Raw genomic sequence first — 15059 nt, 5'->3', positions numbered from 1 at the left:
TCCACTCTTGGTATAATTTGATCTAGGTTCATTAAGTTTTTATGGAAAAAGGTCCACTTTTTCAGAAAAAGAACCCCCCCTTTTGAAATTGCTGGCTACGGGCCTGTAATAATAGTTAAAATTATTGCTGTACTCACCATGTCCCTAATTTTGGTGACTATTGAGACGCATAAATGTTTCCCTGGTTTTATCTTTTGGTACATGTACACCTCTTCGGTTGACTAGTAAAAGGCAACTGAACAGCGGCGTAGTGAAGTGCTCACACTCACATTTTAACTGAGACGCATTTAGTGGTATTACCGCTAGAAGTAACATCGGTATTCAACCAGTATAATTAGCTTGATTATCTTCCCACGCTGGAAAGTCGTTGTTACCATGGCTAACCCTCAGTTTCGTAACACCGGTCTTTGCTTTAGTATATATATAAAACAGTAAAGCTTTTTGGCTTTCAAAAGGTACTGAAAGTTATGGCGTACTTTGATATTACTCTTGCCAGAGTCAATTTGGTAAGAAGGATCTCTTTCTCTTTCTCTCTCTCGCTCTCTTTCTCTCTCACACACACTTCCTAATGAGTGGGATTGTCTTGTTAAAAAAGTAGTCCAAGTACTATTTCAATGAAATTTTATTCTTCTCATATATTTTCCTTTGCCCAACCCTTACAATTAATTTCATGGGAGAAAAATAATTCTTAAACCAGCAAAAACGACATATTTGAATAGCCAAGAAAGATAACATTTCAATGAATGAAAGCTATCTATGGCAGACGATACTCGGTACGATTACAGGAGAAGGTGATCACCATTCTTCCATCATCCAGGTTTTATATTGTAATAATTTAACCCAATCACACTACTTGCTGGGACGACCATTCCCTGATTTCGACCCTCTGTTACAGTAAACTCATTTTTGATCACAATCCACCATGTAATTAAGCAAATCTGTGAATCATAAAAACGAACTTCATTGTCACGTGACTCCGAATAAAGTCTAAAATTGGAAGACTGCGGAACGGTCACGATTTTGAAAGTAAAGTTAACTGCCAAGGTCTCGAAAAACACAGGAGTTGGATCAACCCCTGACAAGGTATCGTCGGCAACGTCCACGTCGATTCCATACCATTCCTTCAAAAACTGTAGGACCTTCCTCCCTTCAGCCGCGATGCTGGCGTTTGTGTTTCGACCAAAATATCTGTGAATTTTGTACCACTGCTTGCTGGCAAATTCTTGGCTTCCACCGCGAATCATACTGCCGTGGCTTATCATGGTGTAGACGGCGCACATTCTTTCTCCCTCCGGCACCATTGGTAGTTCAAAGAAACTCAGGAGGGTAAAGAGATGCAATACCTTAAAAAGAAAAGAACGGGGTCTTAAAAACAGATAAACAAGATAAACACAGTGCCAAGACATCTAATCACAAAGCAAAGGTTTACCTTTAAAATACTGGAGCAAATCGCGCCCAATATTCAACGGTTTTGGAAACGTTGTGACACAAAGTGTGTAATTCAGTTAAAATCGTGCCACAATTTACACTTTTTCTCTCCAGAAAAATAGTCAAACAGACAGACAGAAAAATAGTCAAACGACATCAAAACAACAATTAATTTTGAATTTTACTTTCAAAGACAGGCCACCATCTCTCCCCTGTATATACAAATCAATAAGACACCGAAGGTGAAATCTACCGTCAATTTTAAGCTCATAATAAGCGGCGTTCTAACCTGGGATGAACATATTTATACACCAAAGTCACACTGAATTTAGTCAACGGATACACTATAATACTTTCAAACAAGGCCGCAGAGCAGTAAACCAACCACTGAGTACATCCTTTATAAGATGGCACTCCAAACTACCAATACCGTGAGATGATATTAACAAACATGCTGTTTTATAACTGATATTTTTGTATTTTTTTTTTCAGCAGTATCTAATCACAAAAAAAGTGTTGTCGGACTTTTTGCATCGTGCATAGACCCACTGCTTGAATTGGCTTTTATTAAGACGTCCTGAATGAATTGGCCATTGCTTTAGTGAAGACACCCTGAGTGATTTGCACATTGCTTTAGTGAAGACATCGTGAGTGAATTGCAATTTGCTTTAGTGAAGACATTCTCATTATTTGCATTCATTAATTTATGTATCTTTTAAATGCATGATGAGTTCTTGGTGACGAAAAAAAAGATGTAACTTCGGTTGTGACATTTGCCTTATTTCATCTGACAGAAAGTAAGGAAGACTGAGCACCTGAATAAACACGTCGAAGCAATACTCGAATTTTCTGGGAGATCTTCCTTGGTTTGCTGGGTTTAGTGTCCGCATTGAGAGAAAATGAGAGAAAGAGAGGAGGGAGAGAGAGAGAGGGCGGGGTAAGTGGACGAGAAAGAGAGAGAGGGATAGAGACAGAGAGAGAACAAAAGTGGGAGGGAGAGAGGGGGAGAGAAAGAGAGGGGGGTAAGCGGAAGAGAGAGAGTGAGCTGCACATGAACATGGATCTATCAAATAATGCCATTTTCATGGAGAGACCCAGTCATGGAGAGACTGTGGTGATCAGAAGCACGGGTTTCAAAGGGAACTTGAAAGGTGAAGAGGACTTTATGGTGAGCGGAGGGATCTCACTCTCTCTCTTTTTCATTCTCTCCCACGAACAGAAATATTTCATTAAAGTTATCTTGACATAAAAATAGCCCAAGTGCTCTTTCAAAGCAATTTTATTTTTTCCTTTTACCCTTTTCCTAACCTTTACAATAAATCCCCCTGGTTCAGAATAAAAACTGAAAACCATGAAGCAAAAAAGATATATTTAAAAATCCGTTTGCATTAAAGTCAATCTATGGCAGACGGTACTCGGTACGGTTACAGGAGAAGGTGACCACCATTCTACCATCATTCACAAATTCGTTTCCGTGCACATATCGAGGAGAGATCCCACGCGCTACGCCGTCACCGAACTCTGGCCTCGTCAGACTGGTGACATACTGATTGTAGACGACGTACGTTCCTTCTGTGATGTCATACCCGGTCAGATTAGTGTCTTGGCCCAAGGGGGTGGGAATTGAAAGAACAGGAACACGGTTTTCTCCACGTAGCTTAATTTCGCTATCGAACCCCTTGTGCCCAGGTTTTATATTGTAATAATGTAACCCAATCATACTACTTGCTGGGACGACCATTCCCTGATTTCGACCCTCTGTTACAGTAAACTCATTTTTGATCACAATCCACCATGTAATTAAGCAAATCTGTGAATCATAAAAACGAACTTCATTGTCACGTGACTCCGAATTAAGTCTAAAATTGGCAGACTGCGGAAGAGTCACGATTTTGAAAGTAAAGTTAACTGCCATGGTCTCGAAAAACACAGGAGTTGGATCAACCCCTGACAAGGCATCGTCGGCAACGTACACATCGATTCCATACCATTCCTTCAAAAACTGTAGGAACTTCCTCCCTTCAGCTGCGATGCTGACGTTTGTGTTTCGACCAAAATATCGGTGTATTTTGTACCACTGCTCGCTGGCAAATTCTTGGCTTCCACTGCGAATCATACTGCCATGACTTATCATGGTGTAGACAGCGCACATTCTTTCTCCCTCCGCCACCATTGGTAGTGCGAAGAAACTCAGGAGGGTAAAAAGATACAATACCTTAAAAAGAAAAGAACGGGGTCCTAAAAACAGATAAACAAGATAAACACAGGGCCAAACAAGACATCTAATCACAATGCAAAGGTTTATCTTAAAAATACTGGAGCAAATCGCGCCCAATATTCAACGGTTTTGGAAACGTTGTGACACAAAGTGCGTAATTCAGTTAAAATCGTGCCGCAATTTACACTTTTTCTCTCCGCATCCCGTATATACAAAAGTCTGTCTATCATGAAAAAGCTTAAAGTAATAGTGAAATAAAGTAAAATAAATAAAATATCATTCACGTAACCAAGGTCCATTTATGGACATATATGTAATTTAGTCTCTAAGTAAATAATAATTCTATTTCATCATCCTATCTTGACACCATGAAAGATCTCTTTCATTGTTAACTATGAGATAAAAGGATACATTAATTTTTCGAGGTATTTACCGTAAATGAATGGTCCAGGGTCACCTTAATTAGCAACTACACGGTGTGTTATGCAACCAGTCAGTATTTACATAGTGGCGATAAACGTATTGTTTTTAGAGTCTGCCTTTTTCAAACTTATTCAAACTTTATCACTTGTTATCTATTAATTCAGCCATTTTTAAGTACCAGTTTGTGCATTTGAGCGATTTGGTTTGTTCTTTTTTGCGAAGTTCAAAGTGACAAATTTTTAACCAGTTATTTATATAATTACAGTTTTTTTTTTTTGGAAAAAGAAACGCGTAACCAAGCCTATACAACATCTGCAATGTGTAAACTTTATAAGAGATCCTTCCTGCAACCCGCCAACCCCATTCCTAAGAGGGGGAATTTTTGACAGACAGAAAAATAGTCAAACGACAACAAAAAAACAATTAATTTTGAATTTTACTTTCAAAGACAGGCCACCATCTCCCTCCCTGTATATACAAATCAATAAGACACCGAAGGTGAAATCTACCGTCAATTTTAAGGTTATAATAAGCGGCGTCCTAACCTGGGATGAACATATTTATACACCAAAGTCACACTGAATTTAGTCAACGGATACACTATAATACTTTCAAACAAGGCAGCAGAGCTGTAAACCAACCACTGAGTACATCTTTGATAAGATGGCACTCCAAACTACTAATACCGTGAGATGATATTAACAAACATGCCGTTTTATAACTGATATTTTTGTATTTTTTCAGCAGTATCTCATCACAAAAAAGTGTTGTCGGACTTTTTGCATCGTGCATAGACCCACTGAATTGGCTTTTATTAAGACGCCCTGAATGAATTGGCCATTGCTTTAGTGAAGACACCCTTACTAAATTGGCCACTGCTTTAGTGAAGACACCCTGGGTGCATTGCACATTGCTTTAGTGAAGACATCGTGAGTAAATTGCACATTGCTTTAGTGAAGACATTCTCTGTTAAACGCATTATTTGCATTCATTAATTTATGTATATTCTAAATGCATGATGAGTTATTGGTGGCGAAAAAAAAGATGTAACTTCAGTTGTGACATTTGCCTTATTACATCTGATAGAAAGTAAGGAAGACTGAGCACCTGAATAAACACGTCGAAGCAATACTCGAATTTTCTGGGAGATCTTCCTTGGTTTGCTGGGGTTAGTGTTCGCATTGAGAGAAAATGAAAGAAAGAGAGGAGGGAGAGAGAGAGGGGGCGGGGTAAGTGGACGAGAGAGAGGGAGAGAGAGAGAGGGATAGAGAGAGAGAGAGAACAAGAGTGGGAGGGAGAGAGGGGGAGAGAAAGAGAGGACGGGGTAAGCGGAAGAGAGAGAGAGTGAGCTGCACATGAACATGGATCTATCAAATAAAAAGTAGTTAGACGCAGAGGATAAACATAATATATTTTCTGATCATCGTCTAGTAGGGTTTTGTTAGCCATTGGGTATTTTCTTCTGGGTTCCCAGTAAAATTAGAAAATGGTGCTTAAAATTAAGCCTCCGTTTATTTTGTCACTCTATATACGGTGCACATTTTGATTTCGACAGAAATTATTTATATCCACTCTCACCGTGTTAGTCAAGTCAAAATCACCTGAAGCCGGTGAGGCACCCGCACAAAAGCTTTTATTGCATTTATGGATGCTGGCATTATTTGTCAACTGACACGGTGTCAGTTAAGGAATATCTCTCATCTGTTGCAGTTCTGCAACAAGTCCCTTTTACAGACGTGGTTAATTTTTTTTTATTATTTCATGCCTAATATCCAGTTGAATTTAGACAGGAAAAACAATTCCGAAGGCCGAAAACCTCTTTTTAAATATTATAAATTACAATCTGAAACAGTTACGTTCCTTATATAACAATGATTAAGTTGGTTTTTTAGTTCCGTTTTCAATATAGAATTTCCTGTAATAGATTAAATGTCTTTATCTATTGATATACTTATCTCATACTCAATTTCCATTGAATTTACTCTCTCTTTCTCCCTGATAGAATTTATAATTTTAGTGAAGTTCTTTTTGATATCAGCGCAGTCAAAATGTTCTTTCAACAGATTTTTATTCTTCCCATGTTTCCTTTACCCAACCCTTACAATGAATTCCATTACATCATATTTAAACCTTAAAACCAAGCAAAAATAATAATATGTTTGAGTAACCTCATCGGAAAAACGTTTCAGTGTATGAAAAGTTCATCTATGGCAGCTGATCCTCCATATTGCCACAGTGGAAGGTGAACACCAATCGACCTCCGACCACATATTCGGTTCCATTTTTGTACCGAGTGGTGATCCCGCGCATTCTTCCTACACCAAACTCGGGTCTGGTGAGACTGGTCACGTGCGGATTGGAGACAGAGTAGCTTCCTGTTTCATACCCGGCGTCTTGGCCCAAGGGCATGGGAACTACAAGAATTGGAACGCGATCTTCCGCTTGCAGCTTAATTTCGTTATCGAAGCCCTTTCCCCCGGGTTTTATGTAGTAGACTCGAGACCTGACGGCGCTTCTTGCTGGAATGACCATTCCTTGATTTCGGCCCGTGGTTACAGTAAACTCATCTCTGAAATAAATCATCCATCCAACAATGCAAACCTTGGAACGGTAAAAACGAACTTCATTGCCACACGACTCCGAATAAAGTCTATAATTAGCGTAATTTGGTAGGACCGTGAGTCTAAAAATTAGGCGAACTCCCGATGCCTCGACATACAGAGTGTTTGGAACAACCCCTGACAGTGTATCGTTACCGACGTCCAAACTGATGCCGTACCACTCGCTAAAAAACTGTAGGAAATTTCTCCCTTCAGCCGCAATGCTGGCGTTCGTGTGTCGATCAAATAATCGGTGTACTTTGTACCACTTCTCGCTGTCAAATCCTTGGCTCGGAATGCCATCGTTGCTGCCCTGACCAATCATAGTGTAGACGATGCACAAGTTTTCTCCCTCCACCACCATTGGCAATGCGAACAAACACAGGAGGAAAAAGAGATGCGATACCTTAAGAAAAAAAAAAAATAAATAAATTAAAAAAAAAAAAAGAAAAAAAGAAAAAAGAAATGGAGTCACCTTAATACAGTATCCACGAGATGTATGTAGGCTATGTTTCTGCATATTTACGTAAAGATTTAAATTTTGTTCCAAGACACCCAAAACATTTTTTTATATAGAGTTAGTATCATCAGCAAATTAGAAGCTAAATAAATACTTAAATATATATTTTTTATTATGAAAAATACCAATGGCTTATTGAAGCTCTAATTCCATATAGGTTGGTATCTTTCGGAAAGGGAGACGATCACCAAAGAGAAGACCAACGAATGTTGTCGGTTCCGATAAAGATTGTGTCACGTGCTGTTTAACGCAAACACATTTGATTCGTCTCTCAAGATATCTATCGACTATATTTTGAAATTTTAATGCAACGCAATTATCAATATTCAACAGTTTTGGCTCCAACGTCGTGGTACGGATTGTTTCATTTACCCTTTAAATTTTTTTCAAGGGATAATTTTAAAAGTCTTTGAAAAACATTAGCCGAACAAGACCTGTACCCGGTTCAGTAAAAAAATAAAAAATTAAAAAAAAAGAGATTGTGAGAATGAAGAGCTTAAAATGAAACAGAATGTTTTGCTGGGTTTAGTTTCCGATGAACTCTTATTAGTCAGCTGAGGGCAATGCGAACAGTACAACACCAACAGCCTGATAAAGAGAGAGAGAGAGAGAACAAGAGTGGGAGGGAGAGAGGGGGAGAGAAAGAGTGGACGGGGTAAGCGGAAGAGAGAGAGTGAGCTGCACATGAACATGGATCTATCAAATAAAAAGTAGTTAGACGCAGAGGATAAACGTTATCTATATTCTGATCATCGTCTAGTAGGGTTTTGTTAGCCATTGGGTATTTCGCCTGGGTGCCCAGTAAAATTAAAAAATGGTGCTTAAAATTAAGCCTCCGTTTATTTTGTCACTCTATATACGGTGGACATTTTGATTTCGACAGAAATTATTTATATCCACTCTCACCGTGTTAGTCAAGTCAAAATCACCTGAAGCCGGTGAGGCACCCGCACAAAAGTTTTTATTGCATTTATGGATGCTGGCATTATCTGTCAACTGACACGGTTTCAGTTAAGGAATATCTCTCATCTGTTGCAGTTCTGCAACAAGTCCCTTTTACAGACGTGGTTAATTTTTTTTATTATTTCATGCCTAATATCCAGTTGAATTTAGACAGGAAAAACAATTCTAAAGGCCGAAAATCTCTTTTTAAATATTATAAATTACAATCTGAAACAGTTACGTTCCTTATATAACAATGATTAAGTTGGTTTTTTAGTTCCGTTTTCAATATAGAATTTCCTGTAATAGATTTAATGCCTTTATCTATTGATATACTTATCTCATATTCAATTTCCATTGAATTTACTCTCTCTTTCTCCCTGATAGAATTTATAATTTTAGTGAAGGTCTTTTTGATATCAGCGCAGTCAAAATGTTCTTTCAACAGATTTTTATTCTTCCCATGTTTCCTTTACCCAACCCTTACAATGAATTCCATTACATCATATTTAAACCTTAAAACCAAGCAAAAATAATAATATGTTTGTGTAACCTCATCGGAAAAACGTTTCAGTGTATGAAAAGCTCATCTATGGCAGCTGATCCTCCATGTTGCCACAGTGGAAGGTGAACACCATTCGACCGTCGACCACATATTCGGTTCCATTTTTGTACCGAGGGGAGATCCCGCGCATTCTTCCTACACCAAACTCGGGTCTGGTGAGACTGGTCACGTGCGGATTGGAGACAGAGTAGCTTCCTTCTTCATACCCGGCGTGTTGGCCCAAGGGCATGGGAACTACAAGAATTGGAACGCGATCTTCCGCTTGCAGCTTAATTACGTTATCGAAGCCCTTTCCCCCGGGTTTTATGTAATAGACTCGAGACCTGACGGCGCTTCTTGCTGGAATGACCATTCCCTGATTTCGGCCCGTGGTTACAGTAAACTCATCTCTGAACTAAATCATCCATCCAACACTGCAAATCTTGGAACGGTAAAAACGAACTTCATTGCCACGCGACTCCGAATAAAGTCTATAATTAGCGTATTTTGGTAGGACCGAGAGTCTAAAAATTAGGCGAACTCCCGCGGGCTCGAGAAACAGAGTGGTTGGAGCAACCCCTGACAGTGTATCGTTACCGACGTCCAAACTGATGCCGTACCACTCGCTAAAAAACTGTAGGAACTTCCTCCCTTCAGCTGCGATGCTGGCGTTCGTGTGTCGATCAAATAATCGGTGTACTTTGTACCACTTCTCGCTGTCAAATCCTTGGCTCGGAATGCCATCGTTGCTGCCATGGCTAGCCATAGTGTAGACGATGCACAAGTTTTCTCCCGCCACCACCATTGGCAATGCCAAGAAACACAGGAGGGAAAAGAGATGCGAAACCTTAACAAAAAATAAATAAATAAATAAATAAATAATTAAAAAAAAAAGAAAAAGAAACGGAGTCACCTTAATACAGTATCCACGAGATATATGAAGGCTATGTTTCTGCAAATTTACGTAAAGATTTAAATTTAGTTCCAAGACACCCAAAACATTTTTTTATATAGTGTTAGTATCATCAGCAAATTAGCAGCTAAATAAATAGTTAAATATAAATTTTTTTATTATGAAAAATTCCAATGGCTTATTGAAGCTCTAATTCCATATAGGTTGGTATCTTTCGGAAAGGGAGACGTTCATCAAAGAGAAGACCAACGAATGTTGTCGGTTCCGATAAAGATTGTATCACGTCCATGCTGTTTAACGTAAACAAATTCGATTCGTCTCTCAAGATATCTATCGACTATCTTTTGTTATTTTAATTTTACAACGCATTTATCAATATTCAACAGTTTTGGCTCCAACGTCGTGGTACGGATTGTTTCATTTACCCTTTAAAATTTTTCAAGGGATAATTTTTAAAGTATTTGAAAAACATTAGCCCAACAAGACCTGTACCCGGTTCAGTAAAAAAAATAAATAAATAAATAAAAATAAAAAAAAAAAGATTGTGAGACTGAAGAGCTCAAAATGAAACTGAATGTTTTGCTGGGTTAAGTTTCCGATGAACTCGAATTAGTCAGCTGAGGGCAATGCAAACAGTACAATACCAACAGCCTGCTAAACTGAATGTCAAAACACATCATGTACAACACACCAGTGGACGAATTTATCACCGGTGTCCACCGCTGTCATCAGGTTGAAATGCCTTATAATGGACACAGTACTCGTGGGTACTTGATAAACTCTATTGCTGTACTCACCATGTTTAATGTCATAGGAGACTACTGAGACGCTCAAATTGTCCCTGGCTATATCTTCTTGGTACACCTCTTTGGTTGACTAGTGAACGCCAACTGAACAGCGGCGTCGTGAAATATTCAATTTATAGACAGTCAAAAAGAGTTAATGGTACCGTTATCTTTTTGCGATTTTCACGTTATAATTCTTGAGCAGCCCGTATGAACAAAGGTTTAAGTGCCTTTATGGAAAAACTTTAAGTAACCTTTAAAAGAGAAATAAACCAGCAGTATTTTATCAGGGAATGCATTCACTGACTGGTCCGAAAAAAACACTGATCAACCACATAGGAAGAACAATGACAATTTGGACAACCAGTTACCTACTCAAACAGCATCAAGATAACAATGAAGTCTAAAAATATGGCTTGGATTTGTTGGTGGGTGCTTTAAAGCAAGAAATTGTACAAGTTCTTGCCCAAAGCTTAGGCACTTTATAACTTGTAATCTATTCAGCCATTTTATAATTTCCACTTTAATCAAGCGAAAGGTCGTACATTGCTATAATGCTGGTAAGCAGAAACGCAGTGAATGACAACTTCTAAACAAATTAGTTATTATGTGTTTATATTTTGAATCAGAAACCAAGCCTATACCCCCCCCCCCCCGTAATATGTTTATTTATCAGGAATCGTCCCCCCCTCAGCGGGGACATATTTGACAATCCGTCCAATATTCAAATGGCAACAAAATTACCAAATTTGTATTTGACTAAATTTCCAAAGACAGGCCACCATCTTCCTCCAATATATACAAATGAATAAAAAGACTGAAAGGGTGAAATCTACCGTCGTTTTAATCTGATAATAAGCGACGACCTAAGTGATCTGGGATGAAAATTTACATCTTATTGACACTGAAACCAGTCAATGGATATACACTATATTACCATCAAACGAGGCATCTTATCAGTAAACCAGACACTATGTATTTATATAATAATGCGGATAATAATTATAACACTATTAGCAAAAACTCGGTTTTAATAACTTGTTTTTTTCTATCTGTTCAGCAGTATCTCATCTCACCAAAAATCAGGATTTGTGCAACGTGGTGCACGCAGTGGGTGGATTGGCCTTTTTTTTTTTAGTGAGGACGTTCTCTGCAAAACGCATTATTTGTTTTCATTATTTTATGTATCTTTTCAATGCCTGATTAGTTATTAGTGATTAGTTATTAGTAAAAGTGCCCTATATTATTTGACAGGAAGTTAGGGGAACTGAACACCTGGTTAAACTGCCGTCCTTGTTGAAGAACCACTCGAATTTTCTGGGAGATCTTCCTTGGTTTGCAGGGCATCGAGAGAGAGAGAGAGAGAGAGAGAGAGAGAGAGAGAGGGAGACGTAAACACGAAAACATGAATCTTTGAAATCATATGTAGGCAGACGTACGCAGATGCTAAACTGGGGTTTGATATACACGTTTTCTATTTTCTCTGATCATCAAGTATTTGAAACCCATAGTGCTTTTTCTCCTTTAGTAATAGATTTGATTCCTACATTTATCTTGCTTGCCTTGACGCCTTCAGCAACCTGACAGATTATATGAAAAGATTCGATTCAAATGTTCTCTTTGTTTTCTCTTTCAGAAACTCTGGCCTGTCTAGCTAGCCCAGACCGAGTAACATAAGGAAATCGTGCCTAAATAACACCTTCCTGCTCACAAAGTCCGTTCTTCTTCGTCACACTATATATGGTGCACATTCTAAATTCGACAGAAATTATTTCTATCTACTCTCACCGTGTTAGTCAAGTTAAGATCATCTGAACCAGTGAGTCGCCCGCACAAAAGCTTTTACTGTATTAATGGATGCTGGCGTTATCTATATACTAATGCTTATTCACAGGTGTCAACTGAGACGCAATATCTGTAAGATATATCAGCTTCTTCCTATATTCCCGTGCCTCAGATCCGTCCTTCTTTTTAACAGGGGTGACAGCTTTTTTGAACGAAACATTACATGCAATGACGTAGACCAAAAGTCTATTTTTATTTTCAGATTGTGTCTGAAACAGTTACGTTGCTTAGATAACAAACGATTGAATTGGATTCTTAACGCTGCATTCAAATATTACATTTTTTGTACTAGATTCAATTCCTACATTTATCGTCTTACTTGCCTCGTAGTTGATGGTTCTTTTGCCTAAGCATCGGTAATGGGGAACGAACAGAGGGCAAGCTCTCTCTCTCTCTCTCTTCTCTCTCTCTCATTGACAAACAGAGCTAGTGTTTTCCTTCAACAGATTATTGTCCTTGCCACAATTCCCTTGCCCACTCCTTACAATTATCCCTATTTGTTTAAATTTAAACCTTAAAACCAAGCAAAAAAAGGCTTGTATGTGTTTATATTACCCCGGAAAAAACATTTTGAATTAAAAGCTGATCTATGGTACAAGATAATCTAAACTGTCACAGGAGAAGGTGATCCCCATCCAACCACAATTCATAGTCTCGTTTGGACGCATGCATTGAGAAAAGATTCCGCGCCCTACGCCTTCCCCCAACTCGGGCCTGGTCAGACTAATGACGTGGTGGTTGACGACAGCGTACGTCCCTTGTGTGACGTCATACCAGGTCAGATCAGCGTGTTGACCCAAGGGGATCGGAAAAACATAGAGTTGGAACACGATCTTCTGCATGTAGTTTAATTTCGCGATTGAACCCTATGCCGCCAGGTTCCATATAGTAATCTTGAAACCGAATGGCTGACAAGCATGAGCGTCCGCAGAAAATTTTCCAAGGGGGGGGGGGTTAAAAGTCATTGAAGGGGGAGATAATGATTGGCTGGGTAACCGCAATTAACGTGCCCGACAAAATTCCAGGGGGGGGGGGGGGGGGTCAAGTAATCCCATTGAGACCCCCCTTGCGGATGCCCATGCTGACAAGGTATCGTCACCAACGACCACATCGATGCCGTACCAGTCTTTAAAAAACAGTAGGATCTTCCTCCCTTCAGCCACGATGCTAGCGTTCGTGTTTCGACCAAAATATCGGTGTGTTTTGTACCACTGCTCGCTGGCAAATTCCTCGCTTCCTCCGAGAATCACACTGCCGTGGCTAACCATAGTGTAGACAGCGCACATGGCTTTTTCTCTCGGCTCCACTATTACCGATGCGTAGTAACACACGTAGCAAAAGAGATCGAATTCCTTAAACAAAGGAACGGAGTAACCCTAATGCAAGAGATATATGCAGGGTATATGTTAAAACTTTCAGTTTCAAGACCCAGACATTTGTTTAAGCCTAGGTCCCAACCGAACGTACGGGCTGCTACGTGTGGTCTACGGCCAAAAAAAAAGGGGAAAACGTGGGAGTTCGCCCGTGAGGAGAACGTCCATCGTGCGACTTTTGGAGGACGCAAACAGCACTTAGAAACTTTTCGACATGATCAACAGCCGATACGTGCGATCTAGCTACATCCTAGCCGGATGCAAGGAACTTAAAACCGTGCGTCCAAAAGGTAGTTGGGACCTAGGCTTTACTTGACGTATTTACTGTTGACTCACCATGTTCCAGTTTTCGGTAACTATTATGTGGCGGATGTGTCTCTGGGGATCTTTTTGGCACACCTCTCCCAACTAGTGAACGACAACTACTTACCGTGTTGTGCAATATTCAAATAGAATACAGTTAGTTTTGAGGTTAATGGTACCATTATTTTGTCGCAATTTTCATGTTTCTGTCTAGAGAGAATCACTTTAAGTAACATTGAATGGGAAATGAAATGACAATATTTTTAAGATATGCACTGTAACTGAATGGTTCAAAAATGCCACTGATGTGGCATGAACACTGTCAAATTCTAAACAACCAGTTAAACAGCAACAAACTAACAATTAACTCTAAGAAGAGAAAAGATATGTATTGTACTTTACTTCTCAAATCAGGATATTTTTGAGTACTGCAGAGAAAGAGAGTGTTTCAGATGTTACTGTACATAATCCAGGCTTAACTGCTACAATAAGTTTAGGATATAGTGTCGTTACAAATCCCAGATTTCACACAAGGACCTTCAATTATAAAATGGCTGAATAGATTACAAATTATTAAGTGCCTAAGCTTTGGGCAAGAACTTGTACAACTTCTTGCTTTAAAGCACCCACCAACAAATCCACGCCATATTTTTAGACTTCATTGTTATCTTGATGCTGTTTGAGTAGGTAACTGGTTGTCCAAATTGTCATTGTTCTTCCTATGTGGTTAATCAGTGTTTTTTTTCGGACCAGTCAGTGAATGCAGTCCCTGATAAAATACTGCTGGTTTATTTCTGTTTTAAAGGTTACTTAAAATTTTTCCATAAAGGCACTAAACCCTTTGTTCATACGGGCTGCTCAAGAATTATAACGTGAAAATCGCAAAAAGATAACGGTACCATTAACTCTTTTTGACTGTACATAATTTGAATACTTCACGACGCCGATGTTCAGTTGTCAGTCAATGGATATACACTACATTACCTTCATCAAACGAGGCATCTTATCAGTAAACAAGATACTATGTATTTATATAATAATGTGGATAATAATGATAACACTATTAGCAAAAACTCGGTTTTAATAACTTGTATTTTTCTATCTGTTCAGCAGTATCTCATCTCACCAAAAATCAGGATTTGTGCAACGTGGTGCACGCAGTGAG

General features: G+C 39.0%; 1 protein-coding gene across 3 annotated transcripts; it reads right to left on the bottom strand.

Annotated features, from left to right (window-relative positions):
- Nucleotides 1-2697: 2697 nt before the first annotated feature.
- Nucleotides 2698-14431, bottom strand: LOC106172988 (uncharacterized). 3 transcript variants are annotated; one of them, XM_087016300.1, is made up of 2 exons: nucleotides 10386-10459; nucleotides 2698-3643 (listed from the first exon to the last, which is right to left on the bottom strand). In XM_087016300.1, exons 1-2 carry the CDS (start codon nucleotides 10398-10400, stop codon nucleotides 2828-2830), a joined length of 831 nt encoding a protein of 276 aa, XP_086872426.1. In that variant the 5' UTR covers nucleotides 10401-10459; the 3' UTR covers nucleotides 2698-2827. The 3 variants fall into 3 exon arrangements, with proteins under 3 accessions (XP_086872426.1, XP_086872428.1, XP_086872427.1); XM_087016302.1 differs by lacking the exons at nucleotides 2698-3643; nucleotides 10386-10459 and adding exons at nucleotides 6121-7075; nucleotides 13928-14431; XM_087016301.1 differs by lacking the exon at nucleotides 2698-3643 and adding an exon at nucleotides 6121-7075 and having other exon boundaries at nucleotides 10386-10473.
- Nucleotides 14432-15059: the final 628 nt, after the last annotated feature.

This window comes from Lingula anatina, chromosome 6 (genome assembly GCF_051362555.1).
Source record: "Lingula anatina isolate TDL-2025a chromosome 6, LinAna3.0, whole genome shotgun sequence".
NCBI lineage: Eukaryota > Metazoa > Brachiopoda > Lingulata > Lingulida > Lingulidae > Lingula > Lingula anatina.
Note: the sequence above shows the minus strand (reverse complement) of the source record. Positions and strands in the feature narration are given on the sequence as shown.